This window comes from Schistocerca serialis, chromosome 10, assembly GCF_023864345.2.
Source record: "Schistocerca serialis cubense isolate TAMUIC-IGC-003099 chromosome 10, iqSchSeri2.2, whole genome shotgun sequence".
In the NCBI taxonomy this organism is placed as follows: Eukaryota; Metazoa; Arthropoda; class Insecta; order Orthoptera; family Acrididae; genus Schistocerca; species Schistocerca serialis.
Genome location: NC_064647.1, coordinates 231,210,163 through 231,230,888, shown reverse-complemented (window position 1 = coordinate 231,230,888; position 20,726 = coordinate 231,210,163). Strand labels below are relative to the sequence as shown.

General features: G+C 39.8%; 1 protein-coding gene across 1 annotated transcript in view; it reads left to right on the top strand.

The window, feature by feature from the left end:
- Nucleotides 1-20,726, top strand: part of LOC126424973 (beta-1,4-glucuronyltransferase 1-like) — an 81,666-nt gene that overhangs the window by 12,860 nt on the left and 48,080 nt on the right. The window contains exon 3 of the mRNA XM_050087855.1: nt 7,308-7,463. Coding sequence (XP_049943812.1) covers nt 7,308-7,463 — 156 coding nt within the window. The remainder of the gene's footprint in view (nt 1-7,307; nt 7,464-20,726) is intronic.

The following is a 20,726-nucleotide window of genomic DNA, read 5'->3' as shown; positions in this document are numbered from 1 at the left end:
GGACAAAATAGGAGCAGAAACTGGGCTCATAAATGTGGGGTTTGTGGAGGTCTTTCAGTGCCTTGATTTGCCCTGGTAAACTCTGCTATAAGGCATGTTAACACTGAGCTGAACAGGGTGCTCCAGACACCAGCAAAATCTCACATGAGTGTTGTTCCAGTTGATGCCATTGATAGGTGGGGACACACTACACACGGCCTGCACTTAAATAGGAAGGGAAAAGATAAGTTAGCTTCTCTGTTAGCAGATACTGTAAGGGGAACCACAGTCACACAAGGGATGACCCTGGGGTTAATGGGATCAGGCAGACAGGTTTCTTAGTTAAAACCAAAATCCAGACAGGCAATAATCAAGAAAAATAGAATAAATGAAGCTTCATGTACTGTAAAGAGGGATAAAGCTAAGGTTATTATCAGTTTACTTCAGAGTCATGGGTGCTAACTCAGAGGCAGAAAGATTGCCTGCTGGCTGTCGAGATGGATTTCTGGAGACGGAGTTGTGGATACTCCAGACTTGACTATATTAGAAATGATAGGATCAGAGAGGTTATGAATGTCAAAAGCACAATCCTAGACTACATAGAAAGGAAGCACCTATTCTAGTATGATCACTTACAGTGTATGCCAGACAAAAGATGGCTAAAACGGGTATGGCAGAAGAAAGTGACGTAGACCTGCGAGGTACTGGAAAGACGACGTCAACGAAGCAATGGTGGCGAGAGGTCTTAATGAAGGAGACTCGAATGACCGTGAACGACGGAGATTGGGATGCGAGAGTATGGCAGAAGAAAGCGACGTAGACCTGCGAGGTACTGGAAAGAAGACGTCAACGAAGCAATGGTGGCGAGAGGTCTTAATGAAGGAGACTCGAATGACCGTGAACGACGGAGATTGGGATGCGAGAGTATGGCAGAAGAAAGCGACATAGACCTGCGAGGTACTGGAAAGACGACGTCAACGAAGCAATGGTGGCGAGAGGTCTTAATGAAGGAGACTCGAATGACCGTGAACGACGGAGATTGGGATGCGAGAGTCGGCGGCAGCCGTAGAAACCTCGCTCATATATATACTTCATCAAAATATCAGGGGAATAAAAAATAAAGTAGATGAGGTGTTAGTGTGTTTAGATGATCTAAAAAATAAGAATGAGATTGATATACTCTGTCTGTCTAACACTATGTGACTGTGGGGATGGAAAGTGTCTGTATAAATGGGTATGATTTAGCATCTTACACTTGCAGATCTAGCATGGATAAAGGAGGAGTTGCCATTGACACAAAACAAGGGTATAAGTACAAAACTGTAGAAGTAAGCAAATTTTGTGTCAATCAACACTTTGAAGTTTGTGCATGTGAACTACAGCTAGATAATGTAGTGTTGATATTAGCAACAGTGTACAGGTCCCCATTAGGAGATTGGGAGCTACTCACAAAAAAGTTTGACTCCCTAGTTATTAATCTGTGTTGATTTTAGTGTAAACTTTCTAAGCAATTCTGATAGTAAAAGTGAACTAGAAGTGTTGTTAATGATATATAATTTAGAGTCAGTGACCAATTTCACTACATGTATAGCTCAAGACAGCAGCACTCTAATAGATAATGTATTTGTGCAGCAAGAGGATGTAAAACTAACATGTGGTTTCCCTGTGATAAATGGATTATCAGATCATGATGCACAACTGATTAACTTACAAAAATTAGCATGGTGTACAGTTCAGAAACAATTAAGGAAAAATGTAAGGCTGGTCAACTCAGTATCTGTAGAGTACTTCAGAGTATGTTTAAGAAATGTTAATTGGGGAGATGTATATAATGAGCCAAATGCCAATGATAAATGCAACCTATTTCTTGATAAATTTTTATCCCTTTTTGAACACTTATTTCCCCCAAAAAATTACTAAATATACAGGGTGTTTCAAAAATGACCAATATATTTGAAACGGCAATAAAAACTAAACGAGCAGCGATAGAAATACACCGTTTGTTGCAATATGCTTGGGACAACAGTACATTTTCAGGCGGACAAACTTTCGAAATTACAGTAGTTACAATTTTCAACAACAGATGGCGCTGCATGTGATGTGAAAGATATAGAAGACAACGCAGTCTGTGGGTGCGCCATTCTGTACGTAGTCTTTCTGCTGTAAGCGTGTGCTGTTCACAACGTGCAAGTGTGCTGTAGACAACATGGTTTATTCCTTAGAACAGAGGATTTTTCTGGTGTTGGAATTCCACCGCCTAGAACACAGTGTTGTTGCAACAAGACGAAGTTTTCAACGGAGGTTTAATGTAACCAAAGGACCAAAAAGCGATACAATAAAGGATCTGTTTGAAAAATTTCAACGGACTGGGAACGTGACGGATGAACATGCTGGAAAGGTAGGGCGACTGCGTACGGCAACCACAGAGGGCAACGCGCAGCTAGTGCAGCAGGTGATCCAACAGCGGCCTCGGGTTTCCGTTCGCCGTGTTGCAGCTGCGGTCCAAATGACGCCAACGTCCACGTATCGTCTCATGCGCCAGAGTTTACACCTCTATCCATACAAAATTCAAACGCGGCAAGCCCTCAGCGCCGCTACCATTGCTGCACGAGAGACATTCGCTAACGATATAGTGCACAGGATTGATGATGGCGATATGCATGTGGGCAGCATTTGGTTTACTGACGAAACTTATTTTTACCTGGACGGCTTCATCAATAAACAGAACTGGCGCATATGGGGAACCGAAAAACCCCATGTTGCAGTCCCATCGTCCCTGCATCCTCAAAAAGTACTGGTCTGGGCCGCCATTTCTTCCAAAGGAATCATTGGCCCATTTTTCAGATCCGAAACGATTACTGCATCACGCTATCTGGACATTCTTCGTGAATTTGTGGTAGTACAAACTGCCTTAGACGACACTGCGAACACCTCGTGGTTTATGCAAGATGGTGCCCGGCCACATCGCACGGCCGACATCTTTAATTTCCTGAATGAATATTTCGATGATCGTGTGATTGCTTTGGGCTATCCGAAACATACAGGAGGCGGCGTGGATTGGCCTCCCTATTCGCCAGACATGAACCCCTGTGACTTCTTTCTGTGGGGACACTTGAAAGACCAGGTGTACCGCCAGAATCCAGAAACAATTGAACAGCTGAAGCCGTACACCTCATCTGCATGTGAAGCCATTCCGCCAGACACATTGTCAAAGGTTTCGGGTATTTTCATTCAGAGACTACGCCATATTATTGCTACGCATGGTGGATATGTGGAAAATATCGTACTATAGAGTTTCCCAGACCACAGCGCCATCTGTTGTTGAAAATTGTAACTATTGTAATTTCGAAAGTTTGTCTGCCTGAAAATGTACTGTTGTCCCAAGCATATTGCAACAAACGGTGTATTTCTATCGCTGCTCGTTTAGTTTTTATTGCCGTTTCAAATATACCGGTCATTTTTGAAACACCCTGTAACACCAAACAGTTTTCAAAGAAACCTGCAATCACTATAGGTATTAAAGTGTCTTCAGAAAGGAAAAGAAAATTTTATGAGGCAGCAAGAATTGGTAAAGACCCAGAAGTAGTTTTATACTATAAAAATTATTGTAACATACTGAGAAAATTTGTCAGAAAATCAAAACATTCGTATATTAGAGAGAAATTTACAATTCGGGCAATAAAATAAAATCAGTATGGAATGTTGTTAGAAAAGAGAGAGGAAAAGTAACCACTGGGGTAGGTAGTGTTACTATTAAAGAGAATGAGACCAGCCTAACCAACAGTACACGAGTAGCTAATGTACTTAACAACCATTTCTTAAAGTGTAGGTGAAAAATTGGTGAGAATAGTTCAAAAGAAAAAGCCAAGCAGTACATGGAAGAGTCAGTTTTGAGAAATCCTAGTCAGATTAATTTTCATCTGACAACCTCTTATGAAATGAAATGAGGAAAATCATTAAATCTTTGAAAAATAAATATTCTGTTGGAGTAGATGACATCTCTAACAAGATATTAAAGCAATGTGGAGCAGTTACAGCTGATGTTCTGAGCCACATCTGATGCATCACTAACTCAAGGTATATTTTTCAAGACAGGTTACAATATGCCATTGTCAAGCCTCTCTACAAGAAAGGAGACACTACAGATGTCAACAGTTACCAGCCAGTATCCTTGCTTCCAGCATTTTCAAAAATTTTCAAGAAAGTAATGTACTCAATAGTGGTTAGCCATCTCAGCAGTAATGGGATACTTAGTAAATCACAGTTTGGATTTCAGAAATACTGTTCCACTGAGACAGCAATATAAAATTTCACTGCCCATATAATACAGTCTTTAAATAGTAAAATGTCACCAATAGGAATTTTCAGTGACTTATCCAAAGTGTTTGATTGTGGGAACCATGACATTATATTACAGAAATTGCAATTCTATGGTGTAAATGGAACAGCTTATAAGTGGTTTAAGTCATACCTACAGAACAGGAAGGAAAAAATGTCTTTATATGGTTTAAATGATTCAAGGAAGTTTCCCAGTTCATCTACAGGGGGTGAAATTACATTAGGTGTTCCACGAGGTTCGATCATGGGTCCCCTTTTGTTCTTGATATATGTGAATGACCCCCCTTCTTATCTGAAACAAGAAGCTAAGCTGACACTGTTTGCTGATGATTCAAGAATCATTATTAATCCATTAAAAGAAACTCCAATAGAAAATGATACAAATAATGTCTTTGGAAAAGTTATTGATTGGTTTTCTGTGAATGGGCTTGCTCTGAACTTTGGAAAAACACAGTACATCCAATTTTCTGCTACAAGGAGTACAGTTCCTTCAATAAATATAACACATCAACAGAAGTCAGTAGCCAGGGCAGAGCATACTAAGTTTTTGGGTCTAAATATACATGAGAATCTTAATTGGAAAATTCATATTTTGGATCCCCTTAAGAGACTAGGTTCAGCAACTTTTGCAATCAGAATAATTGCTAATTTTGAGGATACAGAAATTAGAAGCTAACATACTTTCACTCTCTGATGTCATACAGAATAACATTTTGGGGTAACTCAACACTTAGGCAAAAAGTATTGACTGCTGAAAAGAAAGTGGTTAGAATAATGTGTGGGGCTCAGTCGCACATCTTGTAGGCATCTCTTTAAAAGGTTAGGAATTCTTACAACAGCCTCACAGTACATTTACTCAGTAATGAAAGTTGTTCTCAAAAACATGGACCAGTTTAAACCAACAGTGACATTCATGATTATAGTACCAGAAGAAAGGAGGACTTACAATATCCTCTCCTTAACCTATCTTTGGCACAGAAAGGGGTAAAATATGCCGCTGTAAAACTTTTCGATAAATTACCAGATGAAATAAAATGTCTGACAGACAACAGTAACAAGATTTTAAACATGTCTGCAACAGCAACTGTCGAAATTCTTCACGATAAAGGATGACAGCCAAAACAGTTGCAGGATAAAAATTTATTAAAATTCTTGACCAAGGTTTCGGTACTTATACGAGGGTTATTCCAAAAGTAAGGTCCGATTGGTCGCGAAATGGAAACGACTATGAAAATCCGATAAAGCTTTGCACAGATGTGTTGGGTAGTGTCTCTAGTATAACCCCAGTTAGCATCACGTCGCTCTTCTCATTTCTGAGCTCGCAGTGAGTGCGTAAAGATGTCTAGAAAATAGTGTCTGCCGCCAAGTACGAGGGCCTGGTGAGAAATTTCGCCTGAAGCTATGCAGCTAACATTACATAACTGTCGTGCTGTTTCTTCTTCAAGACAATTCTCAGCCGCATTCTGCAGGGGCAATGAAGATGCTCCTGCATCGTTTTCAAATGGAAATGTGAGATTACCCACAATACAGTCCGCAATTGTCTCCCCCTGAGTTTCATCTCTGGTCACATGAACCGCTGTCTTTGAAGACAACATTTTGACACAGACAACGAGGTGTAGGCCAGCGTGGAGAATTGGCGGAAAGCACTGGCGGCTGCCTTCTATGATGAGGCTATTGAAAAAGTCTAAGTCAGAACGGCGACTACGTAGAGAAGTAGCTGAAAGGTGTAGCTAATTGTTACAAGTAAAACATTTCTGATGTTCACTGTGGTTTCAATTTGGCAATCAATCGGACCTTACTTTTGGAATAACCCTCGTACATATACCTTCATCAGAAGTAAAAAATCTAAAATTACATCATGCAATGGAGATTAATAAAACAATTGTGCCAAAGGCGTCGTCAATAATTAAGACATATTCTCCATTTGTACAACATGACTATGGGCACAGGGTCAATGCGAACAGTTTAGCACCATTAATTCGCCTATGAACTATTGAGACAAGAGTGTGGAAGCACTAGGGCAGATGGTTTCGCCGAGAGAGGGCACTTGTGGTATGTGCCAGACATTCGCACGAGTTTATTTCAACATAAAATACAATTTTTTTATAGATGTGAGAAGTTCAATACAATAAGTATGTAAAAGTTTATATACGTAAACTGTTTTACATATTTTGAAGTGTAATTATGGCAGTTAGGTAGTTGATCATGTCTTGTTGTATATTATTATTATTATTATTATTGGCTCTACTGGACCATGCAATGTGCCAAAAAAGATTGCTTGGAGAGTTTTGTTTTAACTTTTCTTTGTTCTCATACCACTTCCATTCTCTCGGAACAGGCTCTCTTCCGCTCATCAGACTCAGTTGTTCCGGTCCCCTTGCATTTTTCTGACAGGCCACAACTGTCCAGTCCTGAATTTTTTTTGCCTTAAAATTTTTCTGTTTGGTGTATTGATTGTGTATTCCTGCTTACTTCAGGTCTTCTTTTACATTTGTCATCCATTTTATTGTTTCTGTTTCATTTTTACTGCAACATCTCTCCACTTAATCTGATGATTCCATTATAAAATATTTCGTAATCATTATGCGATGAATTAATGTCTGAAAGTGTCATTTAAAACTTTATATATAGTTCAATCAATATCTCTTGTTTCATTTACAGTTTTACAGTATTATTAACTGTCTGTTCCATTATTTTAAGAAATTACTTTTTGCATGTTTGAACAGCACTACAAGGGGCAGCAGTTCATTTATTCTTCCACTAAAGAATTTTTCTTAACTATGTAATTTTATTTGTTTATAGTTATTAACATTTACATTAATATCCTGCCTATCCTCAACATACAAATAAACACAGTATTATTTGACATAACGTTCTGTCTCACTGTGTGCTGCTGTGCCTAATTTGTGTGCCATCGAACACTGTGTTGTTATTAGTGACTGCACATGCAGGTGGAGTCACTGTTCTCTTCACTGGCACTGTCCCTGCAGCAGCACGGTCGGGTCCTGGACGCCAGTGGCGAGTACCGCCTGGTCCCTCACCTGGCCACGACAGCACGCCGGCCAGTCGCCGCAGACACCACACTCGTCACACAGTGCTCTTACGGGCACCTCCAGCTCATCCCGGCACTTGTCGAACGTTGGCAGGTCTGCAGATGTGAACTCTGTTCCTTGTTTGTTATTAGCCTCACTCAGTCAAATTATGCTGCTATTCTCTTTGATAGGTATTGAATCAGTAAACATAAAATATAACAGTGGTTGAGTACGAGACACAGATATACTGATGAGCTATAACATCACGAGATTGAGAGTCGTGCTGTGAGCACATTACGTGGTAAGGAAAGTCTGGAAATGGAGTGTAGACAAATGGGGAATAATTCTAGTGACAACACGAAGCCACAGATATGGAAATCCACTGACGTAGGCAACAGATTGTTAGGTCCTAGCACCTGGCAACAAACGCCTTGGAAATGATGAAGTTGTTGGCATGTTGCTGTCATATGCGAGACTTCGTGCTGGTTGAAATACAGCTTTTTGCAGTTAGGTCCCAGTACTGGTCAGACAACAACCTTGCAACATCTCAGAAAATCTTCTTGTGATTGTTTCCAGGCTAATGGTAGAAAGCCCGTGTACTGGACAAGGCCTCAGTTTATTATCTGTTCATTTGATCTTAAAATATTGTAACATTCAATTAACAACTGAGATATATCTTCAAGGCAGGGTCAACTCAAGTTTGAACTACCTGAATTGCTTTACATTGAGTCTCTTACATATTTTTTAATTCTGGAGAAATCCGTGGAAGAAATTCTCCAGGAGGGTCTCTATGATGCGGTTGTGCAGTGTTGCAGATCAGAAAACACACTGTGTTGTGAAACTAATCCCTTTTGTTACGGTACTGGACCATAACTAAATATTTATACATGTGTTCCCATATGGGAAAGAATCTGGTTCTCTATTCTTTTGCTTTAATTGTTAATACTAGAGAATAGTCTTTCCCATTTATAGGAGGAAGACTCTTGTTTCCACTATCAACTGTCTCATAAGAACTACCTTACATTAAATTGGTAAGTAGTTTACTCAGGCCCCCACTATCGCTGACAGCCTAATACTATTTGACTGGAAATCTTTTGATCCAGTATGTGTCCTGCTAAAGTCCATAAAGTATTCCTACTCAGCAGTCAAGACTAACTACTCTACTTTTAACTACCTTCCCCTAGAAAACCATACAAACCCACACCCAACAATTAGATGTTAAAAAAATTCCTTACATTATAAAAAGGATTACTTATTACTAAATAAATAATGGTTGTAGATTATTAACCTACTTGCTATCATTACAGTTTTGTTTCAAAGAGCGGTCAAATTTTGAAAAGTGATTGGCAGCTTGAGGACAAACATGTCAATTCCCACTGATTTCCCTTACACTGCAACTAAACTTAAGAGCTCGTAGAGCGGTAAGTATTAATGAGCTCAATCCTTCCCCAATGCTACATTCACTATGCAAGAGAAAATGTCCACTTCACTGAACAGCTTTGTACTCTTCACATAACACAAAACAACAATTACCTCTTGTACAAAAGTTATTTTACAAGTAATACTTGTTTTGTACCATTGCACATACTTCTATCAGCCACAATCAATTACTTTTTCGTACATCTTCCTATGTAATGGATCTGGGAGATGTGTTATTTTCTACCGGATTTGTCGATACCAAATCTAATGAGGGAGGTTGTAAATGTTTTCTTATATTTTTGTCAAAATATTTTTTGTGAATTGTAATTTGCCTTATTTTATGCTAATTTGCTTATATGTTCGAGAGTGACAGCATATTGATTAATATTAGTAGATGTGACGAATAATATCAAAGAGATTGGTTACAAGTGGAAGCTTGTGTGTTGTGTGAAATTTCTTTGACACTGGAGTCGTCTTTGACCGTAGTCAGTCGGCAGTGAACACTGGGTGTGTGATGGTGGAACAATGTACAGGTCCCCGTTATAATAATTTGCAAGTGACCAGCAAAAATGAGTTATTCTACTACTTTTTTATATACTCATCAAGAAGGAAGCACATTCGGAAAAATGGTATTTGAAGCACCAAAAATGAGGCAAACGCATTGAACCAGGACATTTCCGCAGCCAATGAAACAGCATTATGGAATCATACTTTCACTAGACGACTGAAACCAACACAAAAAAGTCAAATATCATCTTATAAACATCCATGGAAAAGTGAGTACTGTCACGAAATATGCTAAATTCAAGTATATAAAAATAGTGAGCATATTTCACCTATCACAGTAATACCTCTAAAGACCTTTTTCTGGGTTAACCTCTTACCTCTACAGTTTACCCTCATCACATCCTTCCTTACTACTACTTAATTCACATGCCCTCCCTCAATACCTCCACAGGTAGGGCACATGGATGTATTCTATCTACTCGACTAATGGCAACATTCATTAATGATACTTTTAAAGCAGTGTCTCTCCCATCCAGTCACCAACAATTATATAAAAGCTATATAAAAATTATGCAAATTTCCTTAGATAAAAGTTAAATAAATCCATAATACCTGTTGTTCTCAATTGGGGAGTTGTCTCTACACTTTGAATTTTGACATTATGTGTAATTATTCAGTTATAGTTTGGTATGGAAGGTCATAAGTCTTGAGTATTATACATTCCTTTCACGTTTTTTGTAGGTGGGTCAGTTAGTAGTGGTGTTTTGAGGTATGGTATTCTTGTAATTAATGGATAAAATTACTTATCAATTTTCCACTCTGAGAACTACATTTATGGTTCTTCACTTGAACTAAGTTCCCATCTACAATTATTCAGTTATAGTTTGGTATGGAAGGTCATAGGTCTTGAGTATTATACATTCTTTTCGCCTTTTTTGTAGGTGGTTCAGTTAGTAGTGCTGTTTTGAGGTATGTTATTCTTGTAATTAATGGATAAAATTACTTATCAATTTTCCACTCTGAGAACTACATTTAAGGTTCTTCAGTTAAACTAAGTTCCCTACATTATAAATTGTTGGAGTCTCAGTTTCCAGTTTTTTCTTTATTCTCCTTCTATACTTGGCAATATATTTTAATATAAAAAGTTTCTTGTATTGGCCATTTTCGCAGCAGTTGTTCAAAAGAAAAACCCCTTTTTTATGCTCCACATTAAGTTCTTTTATTTATGTTGTGCACCCAGATGCGTTCCGCCTTGGTTACAAGGCATCATTATTAGATATCAGATCAGTATGTAATTCATTATTTTTAAGCCAAACCGCTTTTCCTCAGTTAAAAACTGGTTGAAAGTTTTCAGTTTTCCTTTTGATCACTATTTTCAACATATAATTTTAACTGCCATTTTCTGTGTGTATATTATAGTATACACAATATAGTGTACCTTGAAGGTAGGTCCATTGTGCCCTCATATTTTGTTTCCGTAAAGCCTGAAAGTAAGTCTTCAGTGGTGAGAGGCCTATTCCATTCTGGTACTGTGGTTTTGTTCTCTTTTTTCTGACAAATACTAATGGATTGTTGTTGTGACTTTTTGGTGATTCTATTACATCTCATGAGGGTATTCTATTAACTTCTTCTTTTGCTGCATCTTTCACTGCTATTGGTATGGAAAAGGGTTTTACAACAAAACTGTTAATGTGACTTTACTTTGAGTATACAGTGGAAGTATTTTAATCATCCCTGGTTTTAAAGAAAAAATATCTATATATTTGATCAATAATAATACTACATCTGATATTTCTGAAGCTTTATTAACTATATTCACTATATCATGGGCCTTAACTTCCATAGTGTATCACGTATAAAATTCTGTGTACTATTGTACATAACCATTTAAGCAGTCAGTGATATTTTATCATTACACAGAGCAATTGCATCAAACAAGACTGATTTATCCATTATAAAACACTAGTAAACCCTCATTAAAATTCAATATAACCCTCCCTTTGTTCTGATAATCAATCCGTTCCTATAGTTATGGATAAATTTAACCTTGATACTAAATATTTGGGTGTGCAAAGGCATTTTCTTCCAGACTAAGTTTCACTAGTAACTTGGTATATATTTAGAATGAAATTTTCACTCTACAGCAGAGTGTGCGCTGATATGAAACTTCCTGGCAGATTAAAACTGTGTGCTGGGCCGAGACTCGAACTCGGGACCCTTGCCTAGGCAAGTGTCCTGAGTTCGAGTCTCGGTCCGGCACACAGTTTTAATCTGCCAGGAAGTTTGGTATATATTTGCTTACCTACTGTTCCTGTAGTTCCTACTGGTAGTCTGGGGAAAATGTATGTTTTGCTGTTTTAAGAAGTATTGAACTATAACCCTGATTTCACTACCAGACTATAATAATGGCCACGGGGAATGGAGCATACAATTTCAACCAATTTTTGTTGTATATTCTCTTAGGACTCATTCCTTTTCTTGTAATAAATCGTCTGATATACTTCTCCCCTTATCATACTTTATTAAATTAGAATGGAATAACGACGTCTCATTTTCAAATGTTTCTGGAGACCGAGCCCATCCCTAGGAGCTCTCTCATTTTCCCTTCTTTGCTATTATTGTTTGTATTGCTGGGTGATGTAGATTGGAATCCTCTCTGATTATTGATGTTGTTATTGTTTATAGTATTGCCTATCCGGTGCTGTCTATACCATGTATTCCCCTGTTCACTATTTTCATCTCTTGGCCATTGAATGTTGTTATTATTCCAGTCATCATTATTAGATTGGATATGTTACCATAAGAGTCCTACCACTCTGATTGAGTTTCAATAGTGGAATTGTTAAAGATAGTATAAGAGAATATTCATCTTTCACCAATATCTACCCGAGAGTTTATCCTTTATTCACCAAGGTGGTTCTTCTTTAATTGGGTCATCTAGACACTTACTGTAGCTTTATTAAATTTATGCTCTGTGAAGTCTCGGTAGCCTTTCCACTTATTATTGTTATATGGTTGGGCCCTAATAATTAGGAACATAATGTCTTCTGAGTTCTGTCGCTCCAGTACTTCGATTTAAACTTGCACTCAGAGTATTAATTCAAGCATGCCCCACCATTGTGCTGCATTTCCCATTAAATGACTGGTGACAAACCGTGTCTTATTATGCTCACTTCACACGTCGGGTAGCATCCCTTTGAAACCTTCCAAGAAAGTCACTGGGCGTGTATCACCAGTGAGGGCGAATATAAGGTATTTATGGCTTAATTCCCCTACTTAAAACAGCAGAAAAATCATCGTCTATGTTAAACTGTGACGTACCTTACATTAAGTCAGTGTTGCAGTTCTTACTTTCCTCTCGATGTACATAGTCAGAATTCAGCATGCCATTACTTGTGTTATTTGTACATACATATGTTACTGCTTGCCTCTTCTGAGTTGGTTGAGATTGTTTGAATTCCTGTCTGTAACAAATTAAAAATATGGATCTGCTGACGTTTTTGTAATATTGTTAGATTGAGAATGGGTACAATTAATTGCATATTCCTAGGTTTAGCATGGTACTATTAATCCCAAGTCCCCTTTGACATTCCAGCTTCTGTACTCTGGGTTCTAAATAATTAATGATCAACATAATTTTATCTACATGTGTAGTTGTTGCTTTCTGTAAACTAGTTTTAGTTTCTGAAAACTCCTTCTCTAAAGTTTTGTCATCTTACATAAATCATTCTGTGTGGCTTTCGCTGCATGTAGGTTGTTCAATTTGCTGTCAAGTTTATCTTTTATCTCCAACCATTCATCTATATCTTCTACTTAATTGAAACCTATATCTAACCTCTGTTCTGAATGATTCATTGCCCCTTTTAACTGGGATGTAAAATTGCCCCACATAAGTCCCTCCATTGTAATACTTTCCTCTGTAAACGACATGATTGGCTGACAATGTATACTCCAAGGTTGTAATATCAACAACAAAAGGGAAAGATAGATTGCTACTCACTGTAAAGATGGCAGATTGAGTTTCAGACAGGCACAACAAAAAGGCACTAATACATTAACTTTTGGCCAAAGACTTCTTCATGAAAGGAAACAAACACACACACACACACACACACACACACACACACACACACACACACACACAAGCAATCCCATCTCATGCACACAACTGCCATCACTGGCAGTTCAGTGTGGAATGCAGCTGTCACATAAAAGGAAGCAGCAATCTAGAGGGGGCGGGGAAGGGCTAGTTAGATACAGGTGGGGGAGAGAAGAGTTTAGTCTGTAGGACCATGCAGGGACTAGACTGCCAACAGGCGTAACATTAGAGGCTGTGGGGCAGGGATTGGGGAGGGGGACGAGCAAAACATGGAGCGGAAAAGGAGAGGAGCAAGGAAGAGGAAAGACAGGTGGGTGCTTTGGCAGAGTGCAGTGCACACAGAGGTGAGAGAATGAGAATAGGAAGGAGGTGATGGACAGAGATCGTAGAAACTGTCGGGCTGTTGAGCGGAGGGAGTGGGACAGTAGGTTACCGCAGGCTGAGGCCGGGATAATTTCGGCAGCAGAGAATGTGTTGTAAGGATAACTCCCATCTGCGCCATTCAGAAAAGCTGGTGTTGGAGAAGAGGATACAGATGACCCGGATAGTGAAGCAGTTATTGAAATCAAGCACATTATGTCCAGCTGCATGTTGTGCCGCAGGGTGGCATACTTTGCTCCTGGCAACAGTTTGGTGGTGCAGTGCCAGTCATCCTGGTGTACACGTGGTTGGTAATCGTACCAATATAAAAAGCTGTGCAATGGGTTTGGTATTGTGTGTGCGGGGGGGGGGGGGGGGGGGGGGGGGGGGGGGGGGCGGCATGAAGAAGGTTTTGATCGAAAGCTAATGTGTAACTGCATTTTTGTTGTCCTGTCTCCATTCAATGTGTCATCTCTACTTACATTGCTGACATGTCATTTCTTAGTTCACTATCACTATGTAATTACAGTTGTTGTTGTCTTCAGTCCAGAGATTGGTTTGATGCAGCTCTCCATGCTACTCTATCCTGTGCAAGCTTCTTCATCTCCCAGTACCTACTGCAACCTACATCCTTCTGAATCTGCTTAGTGTATTCATCTCTTGATCTCCCTCTACAATTTTTACCCTCCACGCTGCCCTCCAGTACTAAATTGGTGATCCCTTGATGCCTCAGGACATGTCCTACCAAACGATCCCTTCTTCTAGTCATATTGTGCCACAAATTTCTCTTCTCTCCAATTCTATTCAGTACCACCTCATTAGTTATGTGATCTACCCATCTAATCTTCAGCATTCTTCTGTATCACCACATTTCAAAAGCTTCTGTTCTCTTCGTGTCCAAACTATTTATCGTCCATGTTTCACTTCCATACATGGCTACTCTCCCTACAAATACTTCAAACATGACTTCCTGACACTTAAATCTATACTCGATGTTAACAAATTTCTCTTCTTCAGAAACGCTTTCCTTGCCATTGCCAGTCTACATTTTATATCCTCTCTACTTCAAGGATCAGTAACCAAGCAGCTGAACAACTATGACGTTATGTCCTTGAAAGGCAATCAGAGTTCAACAGTATATTGTAATGCCTTAACTCCACCTGGCTGTTCATCTACATCTACATTTATACTCCGCAAGCCACCCAACGGTGTGTGGCGGAGGGCACTTTACGTGCCACTGTCATTACCTCCCTTTCCTGTTCCAGTCGCGTATGGTTCGCGGGAAGAACGACTGTCTGAAAGCCTCCGTGGGCGCTCTAATCTCTCTAATTTTACATTCGTGATCTCCTCGGGAGGTATAAGTAGGGGGAAGCAATATATTCGATACCTCATCCAGAAACGCACCCTCTCGAAACCTGGCGAGCAAGCTACACCGCGATGCAGAGCGCCTCTCTTGCAGAGTCTGCCACTTGAGTTTATTAAACATCTCCGTAACGCTATCACGGTTACCAAATAACCGTGTGACGAAACGCGCCGCTCTTCTTTGGATCTTCTCTATCTCCTCCGTCAACCCGCTCTGGTACGGATCCCACACTGATGAGCAATACTCAAGTATAGGTCGAATGAGTGTTTTGTAAGCCACCTCCTTTGTTGATGGACTACATTTTCTAAGCACTCTCCCAATGAATCTCATCCTGGTACCCGCCTTACCAACAATTAATTTTATATGATCATTCCACTTCAAATCGTTCCGCACGCATACTCCCAGGTATTTTACAGAAGTAACTGCTACCAGTGTTTGTTCCACTATCATATAATCATACAATAAAGGATCCTTCTTTCTATGTATTCGCAATACATTACGTTTGTCTATGTTAAGGGTCAGTTGCCACTCCCTGCACCAAGTGCCTATCCGCTGCAGATCTTCCTGCATTTCGCTACAATTTTCTAATGCTGCAACTTCTCTGTATACTACAGCATCATCCGCGAAAAGCCGCATGGAACTTCCGACACTATCTACTAGGTCATTTATATACATTGTGAAAAGCAATGGTCCCATAACACTCCCCTGTGGCACGCCAGAGGTTACTTTAATGTCTGTAGACGTCTCTCCATTGATAACAACATGCTGTGTTCTGTTTGCTAAAAACTCTTCAATCCAGCCACACAACTGGTCTGATATTCCGTAGGCTCTTACTTTGTTTATCAGGCGACAGTGCGGAACTGTATCGAACGCCTTCCGGAAGTCAAGAAAAATAGCATCTACCTGGGAGCCTGTATCTAATATTTTGTGGGTCTCATGAACAAATAAAGCGAGTTGGGTCTCACACGATCGCTGTTTCCGGAATCCATGTTGATTCCTACATAGTAGATTCTGGGTTTCCAAAAACGACATGATACTCGAGCAAAAAACATGTTCTAAAATTCTACAACAGATCGACGTCAGAGATATAGGTCTATAGTTTTGCGCATCTGCTCGACGACCCTTCTTGAAGACTGGGACTATCTGTGCTCTTTTCCAATCATTTGGAACCCTCCGTTCCTCTAGAGACTTGCGGTACACGGCTGTTAGAAGGGGGACAAGATCTTTCGCATACTCTGTGTAGAATCGAATTGGTATCCCGTCAGGTCCAGTGGACTGTTAAGGGAGTGTTGGGAGTATAGCATTAGACTTTGCATAATTTCAGACTCTTCCAAAATTTTTAAGCTCTAAACTCTTGCTTTTCTTTGTAGGACTTTTAAATTATTAGCTACATCTGTTATGTATTGGTCAGAATACAGTGCGAAAAAAATATTTTGCTAGGAATAATGAAATTACACTACGGAGGGTGGATGAAGGGTAAGACAAGTTCATTGATTACCATAGGACACCATACGTTGCAACGATTTCACAGAAATTAGGCCAAAAGTAAAGGACAAAAAAGATAAAGTCAGCATTCTTTTCCAGCAGAATCTTGGTCAAAGACTTGTAAATAGATAGAAGGTAGCATGTGAAAAATACGACACTGCTGGTGTATATTGCATCAGTTGCGACAATTGTCGTGTCAGGTATGTGGGACAGACTGGCAGAGCATTTGGTATTAGATTCGAGAATGCCAGAATCTGAGGAATTCAAAGTCTGCTTTAAGTTGCCACTTAACATGATTCTGGCCACTCCATAAGAGGTGTAGTAAGTTAATAATTTAAAAGTCCTACACAGAAAAGTAAAGGGTCAGGCCTTAAACATTTTGGAAGAGATTGAAATTATGCTAAGTCTAAAGTTACACTGCCACACACACTTAACAATCAGGTGGAGACATTACAATATATCATCAAACCTTGATTGCCTTTCAAGGACATAATGTTGTAGTTGTTTGACTACTTGGTTATTGATTCTGGACTTGTTGTTGTATGCTCGTGTGTCTGGTCTGTTTGGTTTTAATGATATTTATGCAGATATATTCTATAGTTTATGTAGTTATGCTGTCTAACAGGGGCCTCAATCATTCCCACGATATCTGGCTATGCACAAAAGTGTTTGCAATTATCCTTGCTATGTGCATGGTGGCACTAGTGCCCTCTGAGACACACATGAGCACATTGATTATCAGTGTGACCCTGCATGATGATGTGGTTGGAGGGTTGCTGTCCGCCGCTTCCTGGTGTGAAGCAAACGCTCTTGTAACATGATAGTTTCGATCTACGACGCCCTGCTTATTGCGGGTAACGGTATTTTATTTTGAGAAGGTTGATCCCCCTGCTTCCCGTATCATGGCTTATGTATCTTATTGACTTATGTACACTAGAAGATGTGATTTGAAACCACAAAACTGGTCATGTTCCTGTAAAAGTTAACACTAGAAGTACCGTACTTCGCCATACCCCTAGTAGTACTGTGTGGGTCATTTTTTACCCTCAGTGGAAAAAGGTGTTTTTATTCATATTTGGGTGGTGTTTCGAGTGTCTTCATGTTGATAGTATGTCTCTAAAATAAATAGTACACTGTCAAACATAAATTTTCAGAAGTAAACATTTTTTTTATTTTGAATTTTACAGAAGAAATTCCACAATCTTTCATCAATCGTCATTAAAACAAGTAAGTAAAACAATGTTATAATGTTTCTTTTTATAAAAAGATTGAAACAGAATCAAAACATATTGTTTATGTGAGTATTAATAATATTTTTACTTTTATATAAAAATAAAGTAAGTACCAAATATTTGTGAAAGATTCTAAAATGCAGCAGGCGACTAAAATACTCTGCATGTTTTCTTGCTAATTGCTATATAGGAACTAAAATATAAGAAAAATAACTTCAGCCTATAATAATAAATATTTGGAAATGTCTAAGAACAAGAACTTGACAGACTTGCCTAAGCCAGGATTCAGACAGTCAACAAGAGTTTTTGCTCAGCAGCTTTTGCACACACTCTTGTTGCCCTTGAAGCATACTCTTGATGTTTTATTTCCCTTTGTTGTTTTGTTGCTTGCAGGAAACTTGAACTTGACGATACCGTCTACTTCCATATTGGCTAGTGCCAGTATCGATTTCCTGAAAGGGGAGATTGAGTTCTCTGTGCAGTTTGTAAGAGGCAGCAAGCTCATCTGCAACTCTGAGGATAAAGTCCTGAACTTGACAATGCCTTTTCCATATTGGCCAGTGCCGGTATCAAGTACCTGCAAGAGGAGATAGGCTCCAGCCTGTAGTTTGTAGAGGGCAGCAATCTCATCTTCTACTCTGAGGATAAAGACTCGGTGTGAGCGTTGAATATGACAAGGCCAAGAATATTGTAAAAGACATGCACAAGCTATTGGTGGGTGCCAGCTCGGACACTGTTGTGTCTAGCCATTTGGTCAACTATTTCGACTCCATCTTTAGTCCCATTGTAAAACTTCAAAGTTTCTTCTCAGTTTTCTCATTTATCTGACCAGCATGCAAGCTACTCAGGATATGGATTTTTTTTCTTTTTCCCTTGGTATGCTGTGAGAAGATTGTTGCCTGACTTGTAAGTGTGTTGCATACAATGTGTCGTCTCCACTTCATGCTGCAGGAAGGACCTCCTTGAGTGATCTCCGAAGAACGCCAACTAAACTTGTTCCCTTTTGTTTCAGCTCATCTGCCAGTTTCAGGAGGTGTAGAAGTTGTCAGTTGTGACGTCCTGTAAGGGCAACGCGCCTGACATCTGCTGCTGTGTAAGAGAACTGTTAGAAGTGCCCCAGACAACATTGTGGAAGGGGCTGGTGGGGGGGGGGGGGGGGTGCTTCCCCACTGTATAATATGTTGTTCTGTAGGTTCCCAGTATCACTCCGTAGGTCTGCTTGTCGCCAGTCCATAGAAAACGGAAAGTCGCACTCATATGAGTATCGTCTGACCACCGAATACTTTGTCTTTGACGTTATTTTTATCCCAAAGTATCATAATATACTCTAATATCTCATGAATAACTTCGAGGAATGGCCAGAAACTATTTAGTGTCTGAAAATCGGTGTTACTGATATCAAATTGTGTTAAAATTGTATGGGTCAAAAATGACCCACATGGCACTACTGGTATAACAGGTAAATTTTTCATACTTATAGGTGAGCTAGGGGGACAAAATTTTGGTGAGCTTTACAGCCCCATAAATGATGAAAAGTCATGGTAGCGTTTTGTCCTGCGATGATTGTAGAGGGGGCTACGGCCCTCGAAAAACCATCATGGGTCAAAAATGACCCACATGGTATTTCTAGCGTTAATATACAACTGAAAGCAGTTTATTTCAGAAAGCGAGCCAAGTAACTTTCATGAAGTTTGTACCCAGCAAAACAATGTGGTTAAGATCAGCAAATTGAAAAACTCACTCATGGCACTATAGACCAACAGTAACTTTTCTTCTTTGGAGATAGCTGGAATGACAAGTGTGTTGTAGGTGTAGCCTAATGATGGATGTAGTATTATGTTTGTTGAGATTCAACTCTTAAAACCATTAATTTCATGGGGTCACATGTTGAACTCAGGTATTAAATTTTGCCCTAAGTGTGTCCCTTATTACAGTGATTTGTCTTAATAAGAGGAGGGGTATGTGAAATCTGTCATCGACACAGATAAATGAGCAGCTTTTGGTTTATTTTCACTCTGCTTCCCCTTGTTCCTATGGCCTTTCCCAGACCTACCTTTCTCTTCTCACCCTGTTGCACTCCTTTTCTACCTCACCCCATGTTTTTCTCTCTGTCTCCTTATTCATACCTTTTATCTTCCCTCCCTTCTCCGCCCCCCCCCCCCCCCCCCCCAACAACTTATCCACCCTTGCCCACACTTATCCACAACCCCTTTGATTAACTGTCATCCCAACACACTAAATTTTTGCCCTTCCTCTTCCTGCCCCCCTCGATAACTGGCTCCTCCTCAGCCCCTTGTTTTCTGTCTCCCTTTTCCCATTGTCAAAAAGTGAGGTGCAACTACGGTTAAGGCACAGGATACACTTTCAGGAGGAGCTGGTTACACATCCCCCATCAGACACCCATATAAAGTTTTCTGTAATTTCCCTAAATCACCTAAGGCTATTGCTGTGTCTCACTGTGGACAAAATACGACAACACAGAGGAATTTTGGGATATGGTGATACACATGTTGCCCATGAAAGCATGTGGCTGGTGACAGAGTTCACTTTCTAAGTGATCCCACCATTACAATTACATATGGTAAGATAACACATCGATGCAGCATTGTGGCAGTTGATGGTGCCAGCCATAACTGCCACACAGCAGAACAACTCAGCTCAGGGATGCTGCACACAGGCAGGCTCGGTTTCTTTCTGGCAGCAAAGAATTGGGCGAAAAAGCATAGCAGACCTCTGTGTCAGATCAGATATCCTCTGCTACAGGTCCTCAAGAACACTGTACTCCACCACAGCACTCCACTGGTATGATGCCTCACCAGTATGTGACCTTCAGCAATAATTGGAGTATGTGACCTTCAGCAATAATGGGCTCCGCTGCACTGGATACTTCTCCAGTTAAATATTTCTTGAAC